This window comes from Verruconis gallopava (genome assembly GCF_000836295.1).
Source record: "Verruconis gallopava strain CBS 43764 unplaced genomic scaffold supercont1.3, whole genome shotgun sequence".
Taxonomy (NCBI): domain Eukaryota; kingdom Fungi; phylum Ascomycota; class Dothideomycetes; order Venturiales; family Sympoventuriaceae; genus Verruconis; species Verruconis gallopava.
Window position 1 is genome coordinate 773091 of NW_015622139.1, and position 22082 is coordinate 795172.

Genomic DNA, 22082 nt, shown 5'->3' on the forward strand with positions numbered 1-22082 from the left:
CACAGGGTCAGGCCGCACGAGGGAGAGATCTGCCGGCTCGATGCCCAGAACAACAAGGCAGAGGAGACATGCCATCCCTATGGCACCCGACGGCCACGCGCGACGTGCTTGAGTGTCGGGCGGGAGAGACGAGCAGAGCGGCAAGGACAAGGAAAAGTCGACGGCGCCTGAGGCAGCAAAGTGGGGTGGAGTTGCAAGCAGATCCCCGCCGCGAGTGGAACTGACCTGACTGTGGACGGGCGAGGGGATTGTTGGCCGTCGGTGCTGGTGCGTGTGTTTTGTCGTGCTGTGTGTTGCTGTGTTTTTTCTTCTCTTTTCCCTTCCAAGTACGCTGACCTCCGTCACAAGCCCGTCCGCGTTTCACATTACGCCATACTCTGTCTTGTTGCCTCGTTACCACCAGCACCTCCTCCTCCTCCACCGCCGCCGCAAAAGCGCTCCTTGGCTCCCACTGACTCTTCGCTGCCTGAGAAGGCCTTGACTTGGATCACTTTCCCTTCTTCCACTGACACATACCTACACACGCACACTCACATACCTGCGTGCCTGGCCTTTGTCTCGGGAAGGCAAAAAAAAAGTAAAATAGAACGCTTGCACCCACAGCGAGGAACAGTCATCCCCCACCATGTCCTGGCAAGGTGAGCTCCCTGTGCTGCCCAAGAATTTGAGCTGGTCTCGGCTTGTACAGGAAGTGACTGACCGCTGCATAGCATATATCGACACCTCGTGCGCACCCCTGGTAGCCCACCGTGTCCTGTGGCGAGACTGACATCCATCACAACAGCCTCGTCGGCTCCGGCAACGTCGATTCCGCCGCCATCTTCAGCGTCAACGGCAAGGACAGCTGGGCCCACTCTGCAAACTTCAAGGTACATGGAACCTTCAATGACGAGCGCTGTGGCCACAGTGGCCCGAGTGGGTGGGCTGCACACGAAGTACATTGCGGGCTAACGGTGTCGTTGTGACAGATATCGGCAGATGAAATGGCAGAGCTTCTGAAGGCCTTTGACGACCCCAACTCCGCCTACGCAAATGGCCTCAAGATCAATGGCGAGAAGTACACCGTCATCCAGGTCCTTGATAATGTCCTGCGAACGAAGAAGGTGGGGCGCAATTTTCTTTTTTTCCCTTTTTACCTGTTTAGGCACACCACCAAATGTTGCAGAAATCGCATTTCAAGGCTGACACAAGACCATAACATAGGGCAAGGAAGGGCTCGTGGCTGCCAAGACGGTCCAGGCATTGATCATCGCACACCACCCAGAGAGCGTCCTAACCAACGCATGTTCGGCAACAGTGGAGCAGCTGGCCGAGTACTTGAAGGGCGTTGGATACTGATTGCGCACATACTGTACAAAATTGCCGTGGAAAGCAGGAGACGCCTATGTGATTGCATTGAGAGAAGGGAGGGAGAGACCGAGTGCAATGCTGTCAACGCTTGACTAGAAGAAGGGAATTTTGTGCCGGGGGAAAGGCGGGGGTTGCGTGATGATATGGAACACAATGAACGAACAACAGATGAGACCATGTGAATAGACGCCGGTACGTAGGAAATACCGCACACGATCGCCAAAATTTGTTTTCCATCTGTTACCCCTCTTCCTGCCAAGGGCGTTCCTGTTCAAATGTGATAGGTGTTACTGCTCTCGACATGAAGCTCAAGGTGGTCGATTGATGCGACGCAGACGCGTCAAGCCAAGAGCATGGGCATGACTATGTGCCGTCCAACGAACGCCTCAGCTTTCTGCCGATTCAAAAGGCCTGCGAATCCTCAGAGGAATCAAATTCGCGACCTGATCTCTTCTCTTTCATGTGATGCCAAAGGCTCTACATCCGCTCCTTCTGGTCAGCGGTGACGGATGAAATAGCTGGATCGCATGCTTGACTACAGCGCGGAGCACTGGTTACGCTTCCGCTGCGTCGTCATGGGGAAAGTATCCTGCCATTCTCTCGTGGGTTCAATCACTTCTGCACATTTGCTATACTTTGATCACATCGATTAATTCTAGGCCTAGTCGTTCATCAAATCAGCACTTCGGTCGACCATTCGATGAGCTGGAGTACCGCCCTTCAAGATTATGATTGTGAGAACTATGCCTAAGTTCGGAATGCAAACGTGGAGTCTTGGACCGTCGTTCGCTACAATTTGCGATATCTTTAGACCTATGCCTTCATTTTGTCTTCCACCGCTTTGTGTCACTGGCCCCGGTGAGTTTCTAGGAGATGGTCATTCCAGGCTGCTTTTGAAAGCCCACGGTGATTCATACATGAATTGGTGAGAAGAAAAATTGAAATATGAAGAAAAAAAATAGTTATTGATATTCACGAACAGTCAAAACAGTGTGTTGTGACGTTGGAATGTGTGTGCTAACATGCCACTCCCATATGCGAACATTTTCACTCCCCCAATGTTTGCGAAAACAATGCGTATTCCCCGCTGAGAAACCACTCTTTCACAACGCTGGTTTTCTTCAGTATCGATGTCAGCTTGTAAAGACATGGTGTTAAGTGTTAAATTCCTCGCAGGTGACCTTGGAAAAGGCTCTTTGTAAGACCATGATCGCTTCATTTTAGAGTCAACGCGAAAAAAAAACCTATAGCATCGGGTGAAAATATGAAGTCTTCTGTCTCTACCGTCACGCTAGGCTTACTCGTTTAAAAAGTTTTTCTTATTTCGAATGTATTTGGCTCTCTTACATACCTTGAAGCGACGAAATCATCAAGAGGCTCTAATGAAAACGCATCACAATCTTCACTTGTGCGACCTATGCATCTACGCATGATTTGGTTGCTATATATGGTCGAATATCAGAGCTGGGAGGATCTCGTGCAATGCATCAGGTCTGCGGTCGTAAGAAGAACTCGTGGGTTGCACTTAGAAGGCTCGAACTATACTTGGTTCCCCCAAAAACTCGTCAATCAGTCAACCTCAGAGCCAAGTAAACAGTCCAACAGCAGAGCCTAGGACGAAAACATTCGATCGGGCAGGCCCAGTTAGTTGGGCTGTGGCGTAGTCGAAGCCTTTTCTCGCGCCATGATGCGGTGATCTTGCGACCTTTGACCGCCCTGCTTCATTTGGGCTCACCAGGGCACAACCACTTGACGTACCCTCTTCGATGTATACATTCCACCTTGACGCGCGTGTCTGTTTTCTATTCGATCCAAATGCCCCTTCCGAGGAGGAAGCTTCCTGGCCGGTCGTGATGTACGAGGTCCGACCTTAGGTGTCCCAGAGTGCCCTTCTTCTGGCGTGAAAATGCGAGTAGAATAGGACCTCGCAGTCAACATCAGTTTCGGAGTGCAAGAGAGAATTTATTTTTTTATTGCATGTCGCGAACCCATCAATTAGCTTGCTGCTTTTGGTTTTTAGAGAAATATCTAGTATGTTGTACAAATTCTTATGCTTTTATGATTAAATACGACCACTATATGTACTACATAGTCTCACTAATTCGCTTGTTATCATTTAGCTTTCTGTCCAGACTAGTTTTATGCTTGATTTGGCATGATGCGAATAATCGCCGGGATAGATCCGCACCTACGTTTCTGTCAATCGAGAGTCTGGCGTCATTCCCCATCTTCACTCCAATTACTAAGCTTGCTTTCAAATTCTGGCACGCAATTCGAGTGTAGTAGGGCGTAAGGTTGTTCGTTCCGGCACTTATAAGTCAGATCAAGGCAACGTTCTGGTAGGTAAATTTTGGTCCAAAAAGTCACAAGAATCTGCTCTCTCTCTGGACACTCCTCTGTCCTCTTGCATATGCTTTCTGTAGTTCGGCAACTCAAGAACTCAACCAGTCTGATCCAGAAGCTCGCAAAACCGAGTGCTAGCACGAGTTTGCGTCCTCTACATCTTGATCATAGATTCGTCTCCACCATGACGACTGCGACATTCAAGTATATTGACCCGACATCGTATACAGATAGCTCAGAGCCATTTATCAAACCATGGTCGAAGGTGGATGGGCCTGGCTGGAGCTTTCGCCTCGTTGAACATCAGAGAGACGTGGAGAATCTGAGAGGACAGGAGGAAAAGTTTACCACGGATAACGCTGGATTTGCTGTGTACACATCGCCGGCCAAGGAGAAGACGTTCACAGACGATGAAGCCGTTAGGAAAGGCTACTACAAGGAAGTGGAGGAGCTGTTACGAGAGAAACTTCCGGGGGTAAAGAAAGTCGTCATTTTCGATCATACCATTCGACGAAGGGAAAAGTCCTCGCCTCGCCAGCCCGTGCAGCAAGTGCATGTGGATCAAACTCCGGCTGCTGCTGAGGCGCGAGTGCGTCGACATGTCCGTGAAGCCGACGTGGAGGAGCTACTCAAAGGTCGATATCAAATCATCAATGTCTGGCGACCCATACAGAATCCCGCGTCAGACTTTCCATTAGCCGTGATCGATTGGCGGTCTACGGTTCCGTCCGATTTTGTGAAGGTGGACTTGCTATATCCAAAGCGGCAACTGGATGAGGACGACGATGATCGTGGCAAAGAGGTACTCCCCGATCCTGCCTCAACTACGTCGACCGAGGGCTACGAGATCAAAGGTGAAACCTATGCGGTCAGACCGAACGATAGTCATAAATTTTACTATTTGAAAGACATGACACCAGACGAGGTTATGTTCATCAAATGCTTCGATTCCCGTGGCGACTCGTTGCCTCAAGGTATCAAAGGCATCGCTCGAGCTACTCCGCACACAGCCTTTGTTGACCCCAATACTCCAGCTGATGCGCCTGGCAGACAGAGTATTGAGGTACGTTGTTTGGTCTTCTACGAATAAAACGCAAGTTGGAGAGTGATCGTTACTGTCATAAGTTTGACTTTGCAGATAGATCGCGAATTCGTTTTACCTTAGCGAAAATTTTTACTGTGACAGAGGTCGTCAAGCTCATCCACATGTCCTTCGCATTACAATTACATAATCTAAAATACACATCAGTTATACCATCAATTATCGTGTGGTTCGTTGGCTGAAATCACGAGTGTTGCTAATCTCTCGCTTCTTATCGTTGCGTCCAGCAAAGAGGAGGGGTAAGCCGCTATTATTAAGTTCACCCTCATTCGCTATTTGTACACACTCTTCGCAAACTAATTCAAGCCCCTGGCAGCAGATTGCCAACTGTGTCCCCGCTCTTTTTTGTCTTCTCTTCTGGTGGTTTCACGCAGCGTGCGCCGTTCTAAGGCAGAAGAAAGTCGGTGAGACGGAAGGGCATATGCCCGCCGTTTAGCACAATCTAGTAGAAGATGGTGCATCTGAACGCCTATTTTTATCAAGTTTCAACTGTAAGCATGAGAACCGTCCACTTGAAGGGTTTCGTTGCCGCACTGAGTTCCGTTTGTGGGTACGGCTCAAATTAGCTTTTGAACAGCCTGCACTTGGCTTGCTTACGGCATAAGTGAGGGTTCGGCTGTGAGGACATTGATTGGCCAATCTGATATTCTTGGATTACGAATGCGAGAACGACATCTGAAGCTTCGAAATCCTATATACGATAGATGTTCCAGAATCTTGGCTCGTTGCTGAAACGATGACCGAAATGGCTTCCGATCATTCGAGTGTGTCGCCTCCAGCCTTAAGCTCAGGTGCTTCATCGACGCAGAAGCGCGAGACATTAACTTCTCGGGCCAAGCGGATCATTGGTCGGGGACTGGATGTCAGCGAGGAGGTATCCAATACATCGGAAAGCTGTGCGTTTCGTACAAGGGGCCTGCTTTCTAATCTGAGGCGCGCCTTTGAATAGCCTGGCCTCTAATTTGTCAACAGCGAGCAGAGGTCTAAAAGTACGAAAGACCCCTACTAGACGACGAGAGCAAGTTTTGCAGGCCCAGCGGTACGAGGTATTGAGCACAAATACTTTGCAGCTTGGCTCTGATCTTGTATAAACAGAACTCACCGACAACGTACTCAAGGGTACATACGCGAGCTTGAGAAAGAGGTCTTGCGTCTTCGCGACAGCGAGACGGCGTTAAAGTCTGAAAACGCCAGATTGAAGGGTATTCTGAGTCAAAATGGCATTCTCGTATCCGAAAATGCCAGCCCTGCTGGCCAGGACGGCAGTGCTTCTCCTGAAGATCCGATCTGTTTGCTCTCCGAGCCGAGTCCACCGGCGGTGGGCGATGCCAGCTCCATTGGTTCTGTGAGAATCGATTTGACTGCATTGAACACCTTTGAGAATGAAAAATGGTGCTCAGTAACATCAGCAATGCAGGACACCCGACCGTTCGAGCTACCGACAATCTCTCAAGCTCAGCTGTTCGACTACGGTTGTCTAGACGGTCCGATCGCACTTCGAGAAGGCTCCGATGGCAATTATGGTCCAATTCCGGCGATGAACGCGCAGGCCGCAATCGATTTTGTCCTTGAGTAAGTCACGCCCTGTCTCCGCGGATACAATCGTGTCTCGCACACGATTTTTTGGAAGTCGGACGACGATGACATGGACCAGCTGCTGCAGTAAAGCTTCTGCTGACGTCCCAGACTGGTCATTCGCGATGAAGATATCAACCGAAAATCAGTCGGCACTTTTGTTCACTTATGGTCGGCACTGACATTGCTACAGGCTGGAACGCCCTTGCCTTGGGCATGTCAAAAACGCGTATTCGCACAAAATGCAATTCGCACCTCTTGGTGGCAGAGCTGCCCCGGACTTTAACCATGGTCCGCACCATGTGTTCACTACGGCATCTGGACTGCTTCACTGCGGATTCGGAAAGGATCCTATCAACGAACCCTTCTCCATGCCCATCAGTAGCCTCGAGAAACTTTTTCAGACAAGCTTATCGCTAAATCTAGGTGATGACGTAACTCCAGTCCAGATATGGGCAAATATCAGAAGAATAGCGACAAAGATCGATTTGGACATCACAATGCTTCGGCAGCTCAAATTTGAATTCATGAAATATGCTAGATGCAACAGGTAAGTGTTCATTTGACTACCGCGTATCAAAGGCTAATATAGTCCTAGTTTTGGAAGTGTTGTGCACCGCGACATCGTTGACGCAATTTTTGACTTCTTCTTTCCGGGAGAACGATTCGTACCAATTTGGTCTTGAATTAATTTCTGCCATTTATAGAATGGGCTGAGAAATACTCGAATAGCTGGCCTGTTCTCAAGTGCCGTATTATTATTGTCTTTTCGAATATCAAATGAATATGTACACCCGTTTGGGAAGCAGACCTGGAGTCTTTGATATTTCAGTATGAGACGGTCCTAGCCCAATGAAACGGTAGCCAGGAGCTCTAAAGCTCCACGAAAGCGCTCATGAATTACTACTCTTTGCTCGTCTTGGAATCTGCTCGTCGTTGAGCAGTTACGACTTGACGCTTGAAGATTGGATTCTATCCGAGAATACTATGAACTTGCTCTTTAGTCTTCCTAATCTGCGTGCCAGCAATTAGCCTATTCAATATTTAAACCTAAAAATGCACCAAGCCGGTTAGATAGACCCCAGCAAAATGAGATTGCGGTTTTTCTTATTTTGAAGTAATTCCTCGTCAAAGGAGTTTGCCAAGGCATGAACCGAAAGCGTCTTTCATCCATAGTCAGCTGTAATTCTGAAATAATTCTCAAATTTTGGAACAAACTTCAGCCAAAACAGCTACATGTTTCCGTTCTTTGTGCGAGCCAAACAGAGGAACAGAAATCCTGCTCGATACTGAAGTAAGAATAATTATTGGACATTATGTATCCATAAAATCAAGCCGTTTAACAATCTCGGGCGTATAGCTCAGTGGGTACGTGGCCGCTTAAAGCCTGATCACCTTAATCACTCACTAACGTCCCTAAAGTAGAGCGCTCGCTTTGCATGCGAGAGGTCTTGGGTTCGATCCCCAATTCGTCCAAAAGTCTTCCTTTTTTGCTCGATTTTTTTCTTCCAGAAACTCATCTCCTTTTTAACGTACGGTTCTGCAAGCCGTGTTTTATTCCATCGAAGGGAAGGCGTAATTGTTGTCGTTGCTGTTTGCAAAGTGTTTCTTATTTTGTGGTTGGGGAGGGATGGTCATCACGTCCTAGTTGAATTATGCATTTCTCTACGACCTATGGACAGAGTTCCTGAAGAAAAGCTGTTGATAGGCATGGAGTTCTACAAGATCCACTGGTAATTTTCGAGTATTTTTGCAGATGTTCTGCTTTTTTATGTGACCAATTAACTCGACTCGAGTTCAAAGCTATGCAAACCTACGTTGTCTCCGTTTCTGATGATAGTTGCCATTTTTCCAGGGCGCTCTCTTCTAAAGTAAGCTGTCCTTCGCCTCACCTAGACCTTCTGAGACGAAATAAACGCGAAATTTTAATGTATCGATTGTATTGTATGCGGGAGCGAGAGACTCTGGAACTTTGAAGGATATGTTGTCCTTCTCTGGAGCGCATCTCTTGACGCAAAGTCCACATTGCAAAAACAACAAAACATTGAATTTATCAAAGAAGACTGGAGGAGCAACTGCACTTTTTGTTGAAAGAAAAGGCAGTATAAATGAGTGATTTCTCGCCCTGATGGCTATGACCACCGCAAAATCGGGCAACCCTCAAACCAGATTATGAGCAGATGTTCAATTCCTAGATTCGCTAGAATCAAAAATTGAACTTGTAGTTCATTCTGACTACATTTTCGACGTGTGTGTTGGTTCTGATAATGCAGTGCTATTCTGGCGGTGTTGAGAACAGCCCACGTTGGTGATGACTTCTAAAAGTCGACGGAGAACAATCGATTTCCCGCATCGCCTCTGTGTCTCTTTTTGAAACTCGAAACAAGAGGGAAATTAGCCTGACAAAGCGTCTCTTTGAGCTCCCCACTTTTCGCCATAGCGAAGCCGGACGGGCTTTAACCGGCGAGACTTCTTAAGTCCATGAACCAAGACGGTGTGCTTGTGGAGCCATGGAGACACTTTGTCAAGATTCTCTTTGTAGCATGGCAAAACGTCACGGCGATGGCGCCTTGGATTATCGTGAGCCCCGAGGATACCTGTGCGATACAACTTAGAAAGGAACGGAGGTCGCTCACCCGAAAGCGGGGATGCTCTGCCTCACAGCGGAAGAATCTTCCACGATCCGGAGTTTGGGAGTCTGGAGTTCAGGAGTGGATAGGAATGGAAGATTTGGCCCAATGACGTGAGGGCGAAGCCATCTTTGAGAGATAGCATAAATATCTATCAGCCGGCCTCGTCTCGTCCCACGCCTTTCTACAGCCAGTATTTTTTTTTTTCAAACCCCTTGGTCTTTCCACGTCTGGCCTTTGCAAAAATAGTGTACCTACGTAAATCAGCATAAAGAAACTCAACAAAGCATCACCTGAGAAATTTCAAACATCATGACCAAGCGCGTTCTGTTGTCTGGTGGCAGCGGTTTCATTGCAGCCCACGTGCTTGACATTTTGTTGTCTCGCGGGTACGGGCCCCATTTTTCTTCCCCGCGCAAGCTTCAGAAATCAATATCGCTGTTCGAACGGAAGAAAGCTAACATGACTTATTTGTGTAACAGATACTCCGTTGTCACCACTGTCAGATCTCAAGAAAAGGCCGACAAAATCGCAAAGGCACACCCGACGTATGGCAAGGACAAGCTTGATTTCGCCATTGTAGAGGATATCGCTCAAGAAGGAGCGTTCGACGAAGCTGTCAAATCCGATCCCCCATTCGAGGCTGTGGTATGTTGCGACTTTTGCGCGTACAAGACATGGATTAGGAGCATGGATTCTAATCTGCTTTGAACTAGATACACACAGCATCGCCCTTCCATTTCAATGTCACAGACGTGAAGAAGCAGCTGCTAGATCCCGCCATCATAGGTACCACTGGCATTCTGAGATCCATTAAAAAATCCGCACCAACAGTCAAGCGCGTGGTGATTACCTCGTCCTTTGCTGCTATCTTGGATGCGTACGACATTCCCAAGGTCGGCCACACCTACAGCGAAGCAGATTGGGACCCGATCACCGAAAAAGATGCCCTTCAAGACCCACGGTGGGGCTATAGAGCGAGCAAGACATTTGCTGAGCGTGCTGCCTGGGACTTCGTAGAGAAGGAGAAGCCTAACTTCGATCTTGCAACCATAAATCCACCGCTGGTCATCGGGCCGATTGTGCACTATCTCAACTCATTGAGCTCACTAAACACCTCAAATGAGACGGTTCGAGACATGATCCAAGGAAAGTTCAAGGACGGCTTGCCACCGACAGCTAATCCCATGTGGATTGATGTGCGAGACACTGCCGAGGCACATGTAAATGCATTAGAAAAGCCAAATTTTGGGGGCAAGCGTTGTTACTTCACGGCTGGATACACTTCACACCGAGAGATTGCGGATATTATTATTAAGAACTTTCCTGAATACGCGGGTGTCATACCAAAGACGGGAGGCGAGATGGTCGAATTTGCCGGATACAACAACACGAGAGCAAAGGAGCTGCTAGGCCATGAATTTATCAGCATCGAGAAGTCCATTGTGGACTTGGTCAAGTCACTGAAAGAGGTGGGAGCTTGACAGTTTTTGGACGAATCAGCGAAAATCACGATTGAGAGGGCTGGACTCAAAATGCCAGCATGAGCTAGATCTTGCTTATCTGTGTCCAGCATTAGAGACCGTTTATCAGAAGTAGATATAAAAGACCTTTAGAAGGGAACAATATCAGATTCTTGATTGTGTTTAGATGTTTACAATTTCTACACACTTTGTTCGGTCAATACGGAAAGTTGGGTCATCCCTAAAGGCAACGGAGCTTCTGAATGATGTGGTAATTTACCTTGGCATTGCTTGCTTGATTGAAATGTCATGTACGGTAAGATAGACGCAGATATTCTGTGTAATTCGTCAGCATAACGAGTTTGTCAACTGGAGTGGTGTTGACAGCCAAAAATTCGGAAAAGATCAGACGGTTGAGCTTGATTTGAAGAATCATGGAGAAAATCAACAGGAATTGTTAACGAAGACAATTGGTCATCATTTTATGCATGTCCGGGACTTCAAAGCTGATTTGACTTACACAATTGAAGGATCATCTAAGGTTGATAATGGCTCTACTTGTCAGCATCTGTTTCCCCAAAGGGGTGTCGGAGAGAACATCACTGATGAACGGCGACAGAGAGCGACACTCTGTAACATTGCATCAAGAAAACAGTACAAGCATATGAGTTATCTATTTCATAAAATGCATGGTATACAATGCCGGTTGCTTGATTGGAAGTGGAGTTTATCAGAGGTGGAGGAGTTGTGATAGAAGCTAGAAGAAAAAAAAGTTTCTGCAGCAGGCCTGGAGGTTGGCATCCAAGCTTCCATGTCGAAATCGGAAGGCCCCACCAAGGTTAAAGATCGTTCCTGCCCGGTACACCAACAACGCACACGTTGACCACGCAACCCACCAAACGCACACGTCGCGACGAACTCAGCTACTCTGCCTGCGCCGTCGCATAAGCGCTCTCTTGCACACAGTTTTCTTAATCTCTTTTCCACGACTCTTGTTCAAAATGGCCGCAAGTAAGTGTGCCTTCGGCGCGGGGTGCTTGCTCTCTTTCTCGAATTCGAAAGCGCTAACTGCTTGTCACGATAGACTTTGCTGAAGTTGCACGTAAGAAATCGCTGATCTCATTCGCTCCTCCCACGTTCTTCCGCGTTATCTTTAACCGTCACATAAACGGAAAGGAGGAGCAGGTTGGGAACGTTGGACTGACGCGTTGAAGAGCAATTCGTGCAGTTTTACTACCAGACCTTCGATGAAAACCGATCGAACCTGGCTGGTCTCTACGTACGTCATGCGCAGACCGCGAGAGAAAAGTGAGAACGGAAGTTTTGCTAAAAGATGTCGACACAGAAAGACCACTCGATGATGACGTTCGAGAACAGCCCGCACCAAGGTGTTGCAGCCATCATCGAGAAGCTCACCAGCCTCTCATTCACAAAAGTGAAGCACCAGATCACGACACAGGATGCACAGCCTTCTGGGGAGCATGGAGGTATCATCGTCATGATCACCGGTGCTCTTCTGGTACGACGACTTCAGCATGCATTCCATGTGCACGTTCAAGACCGAGAAGACTAATCGAAATGGAACAGGTCGACGAAGAGCAGCGACCAATGAACTTCAGCCAGGTCTTCCAGCTCATGCCCGCAGACGGCAGCTTTTATGTCCTTAACGACATCTTCAGACTGGTCCATGGTTAAGCAGGTCTCGAGCATTTGCGCAACCATGCCGGGCAAACATTTGGCAACGAAAGCCGCGTGGCGGTAAGCCGGCATCACAGAAAGCGTGGCAAGACTTTCCCCTACCTCTCGGGTAAAAATGTAGAGTGAGATGTGTGGCTGCGGCCGGGAAAGGGAAGGGTATGGCAGGGGATAGGTGTACGAACGCGTGGTATGAAAGGAACGAATAAACGGTGGACGACGATGTTTAGGTGGTAAATGTATAGGAGCATCCCTCTTAAATCTAAACCCTTTTGACAATTTGACAAGAACAATAACAAAAAAATCCTTTTGACTAAGGGCGACCATTGCAATGAGCGTATAATCCCTTCTGCGGGACTTGACGTTTCATGGTGAGGCTGAGTTCTGACGGGGCTTGGCAACAGGACCCCGTAGGCCTGCCGTGCAAGTCCGTTAGCAGGTAGCAAAAAGCTCCTGCCTTCAGCTCTCATATGGCACAACCGTCACAGTTTGACTCCAGGCAACACAATTACATTGTACAATATAACCTCTCGCGTCGTACCTTTTCTCTCAGTCCTTTCGACATCGCGTCGCAAGTCCCGTCCGCACAAAAGAGCGAGAACTGTTCTTAACCCTTTCCCGTCCCCTTCGGATCTGACGTTCGCGCCTCAGCCCTACTCAACGCAACGTAGACCTTCCCAGAAGCTGCCACATAAGCTAGCGAAGACACCATTGCACTTGTGGTGATCACAACAAAACACCTTCGAAGACACATCGCGGCATCGCGTCTGGAGACGATTTCTCTTCTTGGAACACGTGTCCATCGCCATGACGCTCGCAGAGGAGTTTCGCTCTAGAAATTGGAGCATCTACGGCCAATGGTTTGTGCAATCTGCCCTTCCCGCCTCCGTGCCCTTTCAGCTAGATACCGCCGTCGACGGCGAACGGGAGGCGACGATCTGCTGTTTTCTGGAGGCATGGTCCCCCGCGTGTGCGCGCGCATGTGTGCATTGTGCTACGGCTCTTGTGCATACAGCGACGCAATTGACACGACGGGGCTTGGAGTCATCGAGAACGATGCTGACGGAGACTCAGGGCTGGTGTAGTTAGCATGGTGCTTTGCTTCGCGCTCGGAATCGCCGTATGTCTGCCACATGCCGCAAGAATGGTGAGAACGCATCTAGCTAACGACTCTTCGTCCAGAATATCTTCAACTTCGGCACTCCGTTGCTCATCATCTTCAGCGCAATATGCTTGTACGTCGAATGACAACCTGTTCTCCCCTCGCCCTTTCTTCCCACCCGACGCAACATAGATAACATCAATTGCTGACGGGTTGCTCCTTCCAAATACACAGAGCCAGCTCCTTCGTGATCCTCTTCATTGAGGTGCCTTTTCTGCTCCGTATATGCCCAACGTCCAGCAAGTTCGATGACTTTATCCGCAAGTTCAGCACGAATTACATGCGCGCTGCCATCTACGGCGTCATGAGCCTTGTCCAGTGGCTCAGCCTAATCGTGGGCACATCCAGTCTGGTTGCTGCGGCCGTCTTTCTGCTCATCACGTCGGCCTGCTACGGGTTTGCGGCCATCAGGAAGGATGAATTTATGAGCAGCAAGACGCTCGGTGGACAGGGCGTTGCGCAAATGATTGTATAGGCATGTGGCAAGTGTGGAGTGGCACAAGTGTGAAGTGGGGAGGTTTTTTTGGGGGCAGACGAATGGCTTCAATGTGGTCAACTAAAGGGGATGGCTGATCTCTTTAGCAGATCAGTGGCCGTGGAGCCGGAGCCGCTTGAGCAATTTCGACAAGCAGCGTGATATTCTTTGTCCTTGCGACGATTTGTTTGGAAGCATTTTGAGCGGCGTTTTTCTGGTAAATATCTTAGGGTGCCATATGTACGAGATATCGACGGCGTCAAAGAGGCACAGGGGCCTCTTAGCAATTCTGTGCTGCTAAAGCCTCTGGCTCAGCCTTGCTCAGCGAGGCTTTGCTTTGCTTGAGGTTCGAACGAGCGTGTGTCGCCGTCGTCAAACATGGTGTGTCGGGATTGGATAAATGGTGTGTACGGGTTTCATCGCTTTCAAAGGGAAACCACCAAACGCCGTGTATCGTTTGTAAAAAAAGCATGCGAGGAAATTCGAAACTGTATTTTGTAACGAAGCAGCAAGCATTCGGCCAATCTGCTCACCCGCCCCGCCCACCCACTTCGTCCAGATGTGCCAGAAGGTCATGCCTCCTCATCTGCCTCTCAATTGCCAGCGCCCGTCACGTGCCTGCTTGCGATCGAGATTCCGGTACGACTCAGACATGTCACGATCTCAGCTGATGTTATTCAGGTGGGCCGGGGGCCTTTGGGTTTTTCCCACTACGCAAGCCAGACATTGTACTTCGACGTAAAAATGGGAATCACGAGCTTAACACGGCACGGAGAGAGGTGGGCGGTGGTGGGGCCCATCAACGGGCCGGTTCTCTTCTTCCTCTTTCGATCTGAGGCAGAGTTACGAGGAGCAACAGGAAAAATAGAGGACCTATAAGAAGGACGTGCGCTGGCGCCATTGACTAAACAGAATTGCGCCCCTGAGGAAGCGTGACCCATACACGAGGGGTTTTCTGTTCTTGGGCATCCTATACGCACCCATGTGGAGTCCCTCTTTTACGGCTCGACGGGGTCCCGGGACGTTTCTTTCTTTTTCTTTTTCTTTTTTTTCTTTTTCTTTTTTTTTTTTTTTTTTTTTTTCATTCTGGCCTCTGTTCTTTCCCATCTCGAAATGCTATGCGCCAATTCTGCACACGGCAGGGTTAAGATGAGGAGAGTTCGTTAGAGGAGGAGGGAAAAAATTGGGGGACGGTATTGTTCAAAATTAGAGGAGTAGGCGGCGAGGGCGACGAAGGCGAAAGACAGAGAGGAAACCGCCCGCCTCCAAAGAGTTTGTTCTTAATCTCCTTCTCTGCTCTCTGGCGGAGAGACTGAACTGGCGATCAATCGTAAATTACAGAAGATCTCGTGGGGATTGCACAAGAACGCAGCTTGGGGCCGGCTGCATGCTTGCAGGATTGCCAATTCTCGCGCAAAAGAGGGTTTTGAGACGGGACGAGGAGGGCGGTACGAGAAGGAAAACTCTCTCCGGCTACCCCTCCCCCGCACTCTCAGCGCGCCGAGGGACAGGGTCTGGAAGGGAAGAGGGGATGCGGCGAAGAATGGCATCATGATGATGATGATGGCTACGAAGTGCGAACGGCGAGGGGAAGTGTTTAGGTTGGCGATCGTCGAGGAGCGTGTGAGCGTGTCTGTCCGAGAAAGAGAGAGCGTGTGCGCGGGTGGCGCAATCGTCGAAAATCCGGGGTAATGGGCGGTAAGGCGGCAGGACTAGTGGGAGCAGGTGACACGCTTCGGGTTCAGGAACGTCGACTACGTTGCTGCATGGGGCTGGAAGGCAAAGATTTTTGCGGGATCACGAGCGAGCGGCAACAGCGACGGCGGCGGGACGGCGAAGGGTGGAGAATGCAGAGGGTAAGGAATGGTAGTTCGTGCAGAACCGTGGTTTGTGCCCGTACGAAGTGCGCTCGTTTTGGGCGCGAGCTCCACGGGGCTGGGTGGTCAGATGGAAATTTCTTGTCTTTGCCTTTCTCCATCCGTCCCTATCCTTCGTCGTGCCGCAAGGGCAGAGGAGGTCTTCTGGGCTATTGCTCTTCGCTCGCGCTTTGCTGCGGGTCCCACAGACACTGGCTATGACGCAGCCGGGTCGTTGGATCCACCTGCATACTTGTACACACATGTACATGCATACAGACGGACTACACATACACCTACACAAGCAGAGGCAGAGAAACAGCAGCCATACACACATAGATAGACGAACATAGACGCGCGCAGTCGACCCCCCCGCCCACTCCGGTTTCTGCACGAGATCGCGAGGGGACATGTTCAGGCGGTGGTGGTGGGCTGCTGATTCATTTGGCAAGCAGCCACATCCTGGGGCTCTTCCTCTCTTCCGCTCAGTCGTTCTAGCGCTCTTCTTCCTCCGGTCCCTTGGTATGCGTGACCGTACGTGGCGGCCGTTCGCAAGCCCCTGGTGGCCCAAAGGTGTTTGCTGGCGCGTGAGCAACGCACCACAGGACTTCCAGACACCCGCTGGGCCTTCTGGACTGCTGTTTTCCGGGGCCAGTATGGGACTGGAAACAGCAGAAGGGTCGGTAAGGAATCAAGTACGCAAGCATGCGTGTAAGTTAAAGCTGGAGTCATGCATTGGGGTGTGTCATGTACGCTTGGAGACGGATCATCTTTGGCACGGCAGTTCGTGACGTGCGCTGGGCCAGGGCGTGGCAGAACAAACGGCTCCAAACAGCGCGCATGGCCTTGCTGCTGGCCAAACAGCACGAGAAAGGGGGAAAACAAACTGGCTTGTTCGACACCGCCTCGGTCGGGGGACGCGCTTGGGATCGAGCAGCCTAGTCTCGACTGAGCGCCTGGTGCATGGCGACGGGGTTTGTGAGGGAATAACTCTGCATCGTAGCACAGGCATTGTAGAATCATCGGGGCACGTGTAGGGCAAAGGCGTTGGGAGATGGGGAGCAGAGGCTCTGGCGACAAAATGGCGCATGGCAGCCGTCGGCGACGGGCCAATGGGGCTGGCTGCACAGCAACATGCGGATCGCGCATCTGGTGCCTGCTGCGAGCCGGCGTCGAGATGCCTGCCGGGGCCGCCGCCGGATGCGTTGCCACGCCTGTGCTGATCGGATCTGCTGCATCTGGCTGTTCCTTACCACCAAGCAGACCACCGCGCGCTCCTGGTTGCGTACGGCGTGCGCCCAGCACTGCCAGCAGCCTTTGTTCGCTGAACTGCGGCATGGTGCTAGCCGCCGAACGGGCTAAGCCCAGCTCCTTTTCCTCCAGGCAGGCGTGAGCGTGAGCGTGGGTGCGTGACTGGACTCGGGACGTGTAGCACACAGTAGGGCCGCTCTGCTGCGACCTTGCACGGCGACGACGACGCCACCTGTCTCGCGCACGCTGGCTCGAGATCAGAAAGAGTTTTCTTTCCTTCTTTCCCTCTCCGCTTGCTATTTGTTCGCGTCTTTGGGCGTCTTCCGCGCCCGTGTCTCTCCCGTGCGCCTCGTTCTCGTCTTCCTCCTCTGCTTCTTCGTCTTCTTCTTCTGACGTCGACGAATCCCGCTGATCCCACGGGCCTCGTCAACCCGCTCTATCGTGGTGGCCTCGATGGTCGTGTAGCCTGCTTTGCCGTTCCTTGCTTCGGCCAATTCTGCTGCTGCTACCGAGCGCCTGCTCAGGTACCTTTGTGGCCGTGACGACAACACGACGACACCACCGCCCCCAACGGCGCCGTCGACGACAACGACAGCAACATCAACCACAACAGCTGCTGCTGCTCCAGCCTGGTGGAACGGCTCTCTCCAGCAAGACACAGGCACACCCCCCCCGACGCTGCCGCCGCCGCCGCCGCCAACGTCGTTTCTCTCTGCTCGATTCACGCGGCTTCAGCTTTAGTGAGTGAGCCACCAATCGCATCCCGGTCTGGCCTGCGCTTCTCGATCGGTTTTTCCCCCCAACCCTGCTCTGGCCCTTCGTCCTTGCACCTGGCTATGACGAATCTGCTCGCGACTGGGGCGCCTGCGTCAAGCTTGTTCAACGGTGGAGACTTCACGTCCCTCCGTTTTCTTGTCTGTTAAATCATACAGACCTCGTCGCCGCCAATGTCCGAGACATGACGCTTGCTTCGTCTTTTCCCCTCTGTGTACTTCGCGCAACCTCCATCCCACCAATCTCCCCCCTTTGACTTCTTCGTCTTGTCCTTCGCCTACCTGCAATTGTACCTTCGACAAGAGAGACCCTGCGTCTATCTGTTTGCATGGTGCCCGTCTTATCAGCCTCGTTTGGGACCGCCATTCACCGCATCTGACTGACCTTTTCTGGATCCGCTTCACAGCTTTGTCCGCTCCTCTTCTTCTCTCCTCTCCACTCCCAATCCGTCCGTCTATCGTTTGAAGCTAGCACATAACGTTTCCGTGCACAAGTTGCTACTCACCCCTGCTCCCTCAACGACGCACGCCCCGACACATTCTACAAACATCCATCGACGACGACGACCGCATCCACCACAATCATGGCCGCGCCCACCATTCCTCCACGTCCTTCTCGCTCGCAGAACATGCCCGCAGCCTCTGCCACCATCGATGTTCCTCAGGTGCCTGCTCGCCCTAGGCGCAGTGTTGAGCGCTCTGTGAGTCCGAACCGAGACAGATTTGCGCCCTCCCCCCTCAACAATCCGGCCTATCTGCACAAGGTTCCTAGCTCCGATAAGCATGGCAGTGGTCTCGCGAAGGAGGTGCCCGCCCGTCCTCCGTCTGTGACGCTGCCTTCTGTCGGCCAGGAGGGTAGCGAATACGACCACGCAACCCCCGTGCTCCAGGCAGACGAGGCGGATGCAGTTGCGACGACCTCCAACACAGCGGACGACCTGCCTCTTCATGCCCCAAAGGCCTCACTGCCCGTAGCGGCGGCGAAGCAGCGCATTGCTGCCGTTACGAGGACCGATTCTTCCCAGGCGGCTGCTCTGGGCATCGGCAAGGCCCACAGCAACGCCTCTGACACGGATGTGGGCGTCGATCTGGACAGGTCCAGCTCAAGGCAGTCGCAGACACGCTCGCGACCTCCAAGCTTGTACAGGCAGGACACGAACGAGCACGAGGAGCATGGCATTCCCGTCATTGGACTGCAGGTACCCATGTACCCAAACGCCGGCGACGTGCAGGCGCCCACGCCTTCTCCTGGTCTCGCCGGCCCTGGCCAAGGTGCTGGCTTCCACAGCAGCGGTGGACAGGGTACGCCCAGACATCATTCGCGTACCAAGAGCGGTCGTGAGATCTTCTACGGTCCGCCCGGAAGCTATGGACTGCATGGCCACGGCATCAACAAGGCCGACCCGTTCGAGAAGGCGTGGTACGAGAGGCATCCAGAAGCTCTAGCTCGCGAGCAAAAGGGCGAGTATGGGCCCGCGATCAGTGAGGAAAGGAAGGAATGGGCTTTGAGCTCCGACGAGCTCAACAAGCTGGTGCACACCACATCTCATCCAGGCGTCGGTATGTCCAAGCCTTCTTTTTTCATTTACCTTTTTTTTTCTCATCTTCAATGCCTTCTATCTTCCTCCTCAACCCCCCTCCCTCCTCTCCCAATTTTTTTTTTCAAAAGTTCTGTAGGAAATCCAAGTAGCCTGATCTCAGTACTTACATTCGTGCAGGCTCGTCACCAGCTATTGTTGGCACACCCGGCGAAGATGTTGGCTACATAGCTTCTGAGGAGTACGCGCAGCGCCTGGCCTCTCGACCCAACTCAACGAAGCCTCGCCGTCCCAGCTCGCAGACCTTCGCTGAATCCCCGCTTCGCAAGATGAGCTTCCCAACTGACGCGTTAGAAAGCGCCGTCAAGCAGATCAATCACTCCAAGCATGATCACGCGCTGGACAGCGAGGTGGAGGATGACACCATTCACGTTGATATTCCGCGATCCCCATATGTCGGTGCAGCGCGCTCTGTTGATGGCCACGCCGACTCTGGAGACGACATTCCCATCCTGGCCGCTGACGAGGCTGCGTACCGTCCTGACGCGCAATACATGCAGCCTGCCGTCGAACCGGAGTTTGAGCGCCGCAGCACTACCTATCTGGAGTTATCGGACGGTACCAGCCACGCGCATAGCCGCTCGAACAGCATCAACAAGATCTCCGAGCATCAGCTAGCTCACATCGCCGGCAGAGGCGAAACACTTCGCCCCGAGAGCGTCGGCACGCCTCTTGAGGATGTCAAGGAATATGAACCATTATTCGACGATGATGATGAACCTCGTGCGGACTCGGCGCCCGCTACCGTTGGAGGTGCCCAGAACAAGTCCAACACGAAGCGCCCTGATCTTGCCCGTCACCACTTTCCTAGCAGGGATGTGTGGGAAGATGCTCCGGATAGCTTGAACTACGTCACGACGGTTGAGGCTCCTCAAGATGTCGAAGAGAGCCACCCGGCTGCCGAGCATGAGCCGAAGGGCGTCTACGAACCTCCTGCGGACGAGCAGGCCCGGAAGACGGCTGAAAAGAATGATCAGGAGAAATTGTTGCCGGATCAAATGAAAAGGCTTTCTGGAGAGGTTGCAGCCGGTGCGGCTTCCCGTCCTCCCGTCCAGCCGCGTTTCCCAAGCAAAGATATCTGGGAGGATACGCCAAGCAGTCAGCTGTACACCACGACTATCGATCCAGAGGACGAAGAAGTTACTTCTCCCGTCGAGACAAAGCAGCCGCAGGTACCGGCCAGACCCGCCAGGAAGGCGGCCGAACCTTCATCTGACGAACCACGTCAGGTTCCAGTCGTGCCCGCCAGGCCCAAGCCAAGCGTGCCGGCACGCCCAAGCCGGTTCCGCGGCTCTGACGCTTCTGAGGAAGCTTCGCTGGCCAAGTCGACCTCCAGGGATTCGAATGAGGGCGGCGCGTCGGTTCCAAAGTCCAAACCGGCCGTGCCCGTTCGTCCTGGAGGCAGCGGCAAGATCGCCGCTCTTCAAGCAGGCTTCATGTCCGACCTGAACAAGAAGCTCGGTCTGGGTCCGCAGGCGCCGAAGAAGGAGGAGCCGAAGGTGGAGGATGAGCCAGCGGAAGAGAAGGCCCCGTTAGCAGACGCGAGGAAGGGTCGGGCTCGTGGCCCTCAGAGGAGAAGACCAGGTGTTTCGCCTTCTGGTGCTGGTGGCGACTCCGGCCCCATGTCTGCTCCGTCAAGACCAGTCTTCAAGTTTACCATTTCGCGGCCGCAGACAATATGGGAGGTGGATGAAGGTGTGCTCAGCGTGCCAGTCTCGGCGCCCACTCTTGAGACGGCGCAAGCTGTCGCCGAGGCCGCAAAGAATGGAACGCCTGCTGAGATTCACATTAGCTCCGAAGAAAAAGCCGCGGGCGAGCCCTTGCCAGCTACAGTTGCAGGTACAGCCGTTGAAGACACCCCACTGGAAAACAGTGCAAGTAAGGACCCCGCTGAGAGCACGGAAACGGCCGTGCAAACGGGAGAGACAACTCTGCATAGTACAGACGCGGCGACGGGCGAGGTGACGAAAGCCACGGCTTACGTCGGCGGCAAAGCGCCCGAGGAAGGAAATGTTGTTGTGACGGATGATGGTAAAGAGCATATCAGTGCCAGCTGATTCTACTTGGAAACATTCCGTTTCAACATAGAGATGGCACCCACTGGGCGGCTCAGATTGCATAACAAGAAAAAAAAGGGAGGAGCATACATACGGATATTTTTTTGTTTCTCAACTGACTAACAAATTTTTTAAAGAGCACGAACTTTTTAAACGAGAGGCGGATAATATAGGAGCAAAAAAAAAAAAAATCACACGATGTGGGTTGTATGAACTGGAGATTGACGAAGACAGTTAGTGTAGTTACGGTGGTTGATCGCGATGGAGACGTGGATGAGGATTATATTGGGGACACGTGGGACGGCTCACGTCCGTGTCTTTCTCCTTTTCTTTCAACGTCTTTGTCTTCCTTTGTCTCGTATCTTTGCTTTCGAAGCATCGAAGCACTCCTTCCCGTTGGTTATATATACATGCATCGTTTGCGTCGAGCATGGCTTCTGCCGCTTCTTAGATTCAAGCCTCGCAGTCATGGCATCAAAATCCATCGAACCCCACATATCCGCACGTCTCCTACACGGAAGTTGGCCATGCAGTCCTGTGGTTTTGTAAGCGCCGCGCGATTCTGCCTGCTGCGTCTTGGTAGAACGGGCTAGAAGAGACAGGGCGTTACACTCTCAATGTTTATCATATCTCTGTCCCTCTCTCCCTCTCTCTCTCTCTCTCTCTCTCTCTCTCTCTCTCCCTCTCTCCCTCTCTCTCTCTCTCTCTCTCCCTCTCTCTCTCTCTCTCTCTCTCTCTCTCTCTCTCTCTCT

At 51.6% G+C, this 22082-nt stretch overlaps 8 protein-coding genes and 1 pseudogene across 9 annotated transcripts; all 9 read left to right on the plus strand.

The window, feature by feature from the left end:
- The first annotated feature begins 43 nt into the window (after positions 1 to 43).
- On the plus strand, positions 44 to 2278 carry PV09_01222 (uncharacterized protein). The gene is made up of 6 exons (XM_016354078.1): positions 44 to 638; positions 711 to 726; positions 785 to 869; positions 969 to 1103; positions 1204 to 1952; positions 2016 to 2278. Exons 1-5 carry the CDS (start codon positions 626 to 628, stop codon positions 1336 to 1338), a joined length of 384 nt encoding a protein of 127 aa, XP_016218173.1. The 5' UTR covers positions 44 to 625; the 3' UTR covers positions 1339 to 1952; positions 2016 to 2278.
- A 1039-nt stretch (positions 2279 to 3317) lies between these two features.
- On the plus strand, positions 3318 to 5016 carry PV09_01223 (uncharacterized protein). The gene is made up of 2 exons (XM_016354079.1): positions 3318 to 3381; positions 3471 to 5016. Exon 2 carries the CDS (start codon positions 3761 to 3763, stop codon positions 4781 to 4783), a length of 1023 nt encoding a protein of 340 aa, XP_016218174.1. The 5' UTR covers positions 3318 to 3381; positions 3471 to 3760; the 3' UTR covers positions 4784 to 5016.
- Positions 5017 to 5363: 347 nt separating this feature from the next.
- PV09_01224 (uncharacterized protein) lies at positions 5364 to 7408 on the plus strand. Its single transcript, XM_016354080.1, has 5 exons — positions 5364 to 5691; positions 5768 to 5834; positions 5891 to 6367; positions 6564 to 6920; positions 6969 to 7408. The coding sequence occupies exons 1-5, from the start codon at positions 5532 to 5534 to the stop codon at positions 7054 to 7056; spliced, it is 1149 nt and encodes a 382-aa protein (XP_016218175.1). The 5' UTR covers positions 5364 to 5531; the 3' UTR covers positions 7057 to 7408.
- Positions 7409 to 7720: 312 nt separating this feature from the next.
- PV09_01225 lies at positions 7721 to 7846 on the plus strand (annotated as a pseudogene). Its single transcript has one exon. The product of its transcript is annotated as a tRNA-OTHER (tRNA).
- A 1332-nt stretch (positions 7847 to 9178) lies between these two features.
- On the plus strand, positions 9179 to 10651 carry PV09_01226 (uncharacterized protein). The gene is made up of 3 exons (XM_016354081.1): positions 9179 to 9389; positions 9483 to 9648; positions 9717 to 10651. Exons 1-3 carry the CDS (start codon positions 9313 to 9315, stop codon positions 10482 to 10484), a joined length of 1011 nt encoding a protein of 336 aa, XP_016218176.1. The 5' UTR covers positions 9179 to 9312; the 3' UTR covers positions 10485 to 10651.
- A 646-nt stretch (positions 10652 to 11297) lies between these two features.
- On the plus strand, positions 11298 to 12475 carry PV09_01227 (nuclear transport factor 2). The gene is made up of 5 exons (XM_016354082.1): positions 11298 to 11474; positions 11548 to 11565; positions 11678 to 11742; positions 11809 to 11982; positions 12051 to 12475. The coding sequence occupies exons 1-5, from the start codon at positions 11465 to 11467 to the stop codon at positions 12156 to 12158; spliced, it is 375 nt and encodes a 124-aa protein (XP_016218177.1). The 5' UTR covers positions 11298 to 11464; the 3' UTR covers positions 12159 to 12475.
- Positions 12476 to 12621: 146 nt separating this feature from the next.
- PV09_01228 (golgi apparatus membrane protein TVP18) lies at positions 12622 to 14317 on the plus strand. The gene is made up of 4 exons (XM_016354083.1): positions 12622 to 13018; positions 13233 to 13278; positions 13341 to 13393; positions 13495 to 14317. Exons 1-4 carry the CDS (start codon positions 12966 to 12968, stop codon positions 13793 to 13795), a joined length of 453 nt encoding a protein of 150 aa, XP_016218178.1. The 5' UTR covers positions 12622 to 12965; the 3' UTR covers positions 13796 to 14317.
- A 537-nt stretch (positions 14318 to 14854) lies between these two features.
- PV09_01229 (uncharacterized protein) lies at positions 14855 to 16080 on the plus strand. The gene has a single exon (XM_016354084.1). It carries the CDS (start codon positions 15487 to 15489, stop codon positions 15871 to 15873), a length of 387 nt encoding a protein of 128 aa, XP_016218179.1. The 5' UTR covers positions 14855 to 15486; the 3' UTR covers positions 15874 to 16080.
- A 1034-nt stretch (positions 16081 to 17114) lies between these two features.
- Positions 17115 to 21976, plus strand: PV09_01230 (uncharacterized protein). The gene is made up of 2 exons (XM_016354085.1): positions 17115 to 19235; positions 19394 to 21976. The coding sequence occupies exons 1-2, from the start codon at positions 18260 to 18262 to the stop codon at positions 21328 to 21330; spliced, it is 2913 nt and encodes a 970-aa protein (XP_016218180.1). The 5' UTR covers positions 17115 to 18259; the 3' UTR covers positions 21331 to 21976.
- Positions 21977 to 22082: the final 106 nt, after the last annotated feature.

What these genes read in the sequence shown, in the direction of transcription:
- PV09_01222 (XM_016354078.1), top strand. An exon ending in CCCACTCTGCAAACTTCAAG is followed by an intron (nt 870 to 968) that starts GTACATGGAACC and finishes TCGTTGTGACAG; the next exon opens with ATATCGGCAGATGAAATGGC. An exon ending in ATGTCCTGCGAACGAAGAAG is followed by an intron (nt 1,104 to 1,203) that starts GTGGGGCGCAAT and finishes ACCATAACATAG; the next exon opens with GGCAAGGAAGGGCTCGTGGC.
- PV09_01223 (XM_016354079.1), top strand. Translation starts at nt 3,761, where the DNA reads ATGCTTTCTGTAGTTCGGCAACTCAAGAACTCAACCAGTCTGATCCAG.
- PV09_01224 (XM_016354080.1), top strand. Translation starts at nt 5,532, where the DNA reads ATGACCGAAATGGCTTCCGATCATTCGAGTGTGTCGCCTCCAGCCTTA. An exon ending in ATCCAATACATCGGAAAGCT is followed by an intron (nt 5,692 to 5,767) that starts GTGCGTTTCGTA and finishes ATTTGTCAACAG; the next exon opens with CGAGCAGAGGTCTAAAAGTA. An exon ending in AAATATGCTAGATGCAACAG is followed by an intron (nt 6,921 to 6,968) that starts GTAAGTGTTCAT and finishes ATATAGTCCTAG; the next exon opens with TTTTGGAAGTGTTGTGCACC.
- PV09_01226 (XM_016354081.1), top strand. Translation starts at nt 9,313, where the DNA reads ATGACCAAGCGCGTTCTGTTGTCTGGTGGCAGCGGTTTCATTGCAGCC. An exon ending in GACATTTTGTTGTCTCGCGG is followed by an intron (nt 9,390 to 9,482) that starts GTACGGGCCCCA and finishes TTTGTGTAACAG; the next exon opens with ATACTCCGTTGTCACCACTG. An exon ending in ATCCCCCATTCGAGGCTGTG is followed by an intron (nt 9,649 to 9,716) that starts GTATGTTGCGAC and finishes GCTTTGAACTAG; the next exon opens with ATACACACAGCATCGCCCTT.
- PV09_01227 (XM_016354082.1), top strand. An exon ending in CGAACCTGGCTGGTCTCTAC is followed by an intron (nt 11,743 to 11,808) that starts GTACGTCATGCG and finishes ATGTCGACACAG; the next exon opens with AAAGACCACTCGATGATGAC. An exon ending in TGATCACCGGTGCTCTTCTG is followed by an intron (nt 11,983 to 12,050) that starts GTACGACGACTT and finishes GAAATGGAACAG; the next exon opens with GTCGACGAAGAGCAGCGACC.
- PV09_01228 (XM_016354083.1), top strand. Translation starts at nt 12,966, where the DNA reads ATGACGCTCGCAGAGGAGTTTCGCTCTAGAAATTGGAGCATCTACGGC. An exon ending in GCTTCGCGCTCGGAATCGCC is followed by an intron (nt 13,279 to 13,340) that starts GTATGTCTGCCA and finishes CTCTTCGTCCAG; the next exon opens with AATATCTTCAACTTCGGCAC. An exon ending in ATCTTCAGCGCAATATGCTT is followed by an intron (nt 13,394 to 13,494) that starts GTACGTCGAATG and finishes CCAAATACACAG; the next exon opens with AGCCAGCTCCTTCGTGATCC.
- PV09_01229 (XM_016354084.1), top strand. Translation starts at nt 15,487, where the DNA reads ATGGGCGGTAAGGCGGCAGGACTAGTGGGAGCAGGTGACACGCTTCGG.
- PV09_01230 (XM_016354085.1), top strand. Translation starts at nt 18,260, where the DNA reads ATGGCCGCGCCCACCATTCCTCCACGTCCTTCTCGCTCGCAGAACATG. An exon ending in CACATCTCATCCAGGCGTCG is followed by an intron (nt 19,236 to 19,393) that starts GTATGTCCAAGC and finishes ACATTCGTGCAG; the next exon opens with GCTCGTCACCAGCTATTGTT.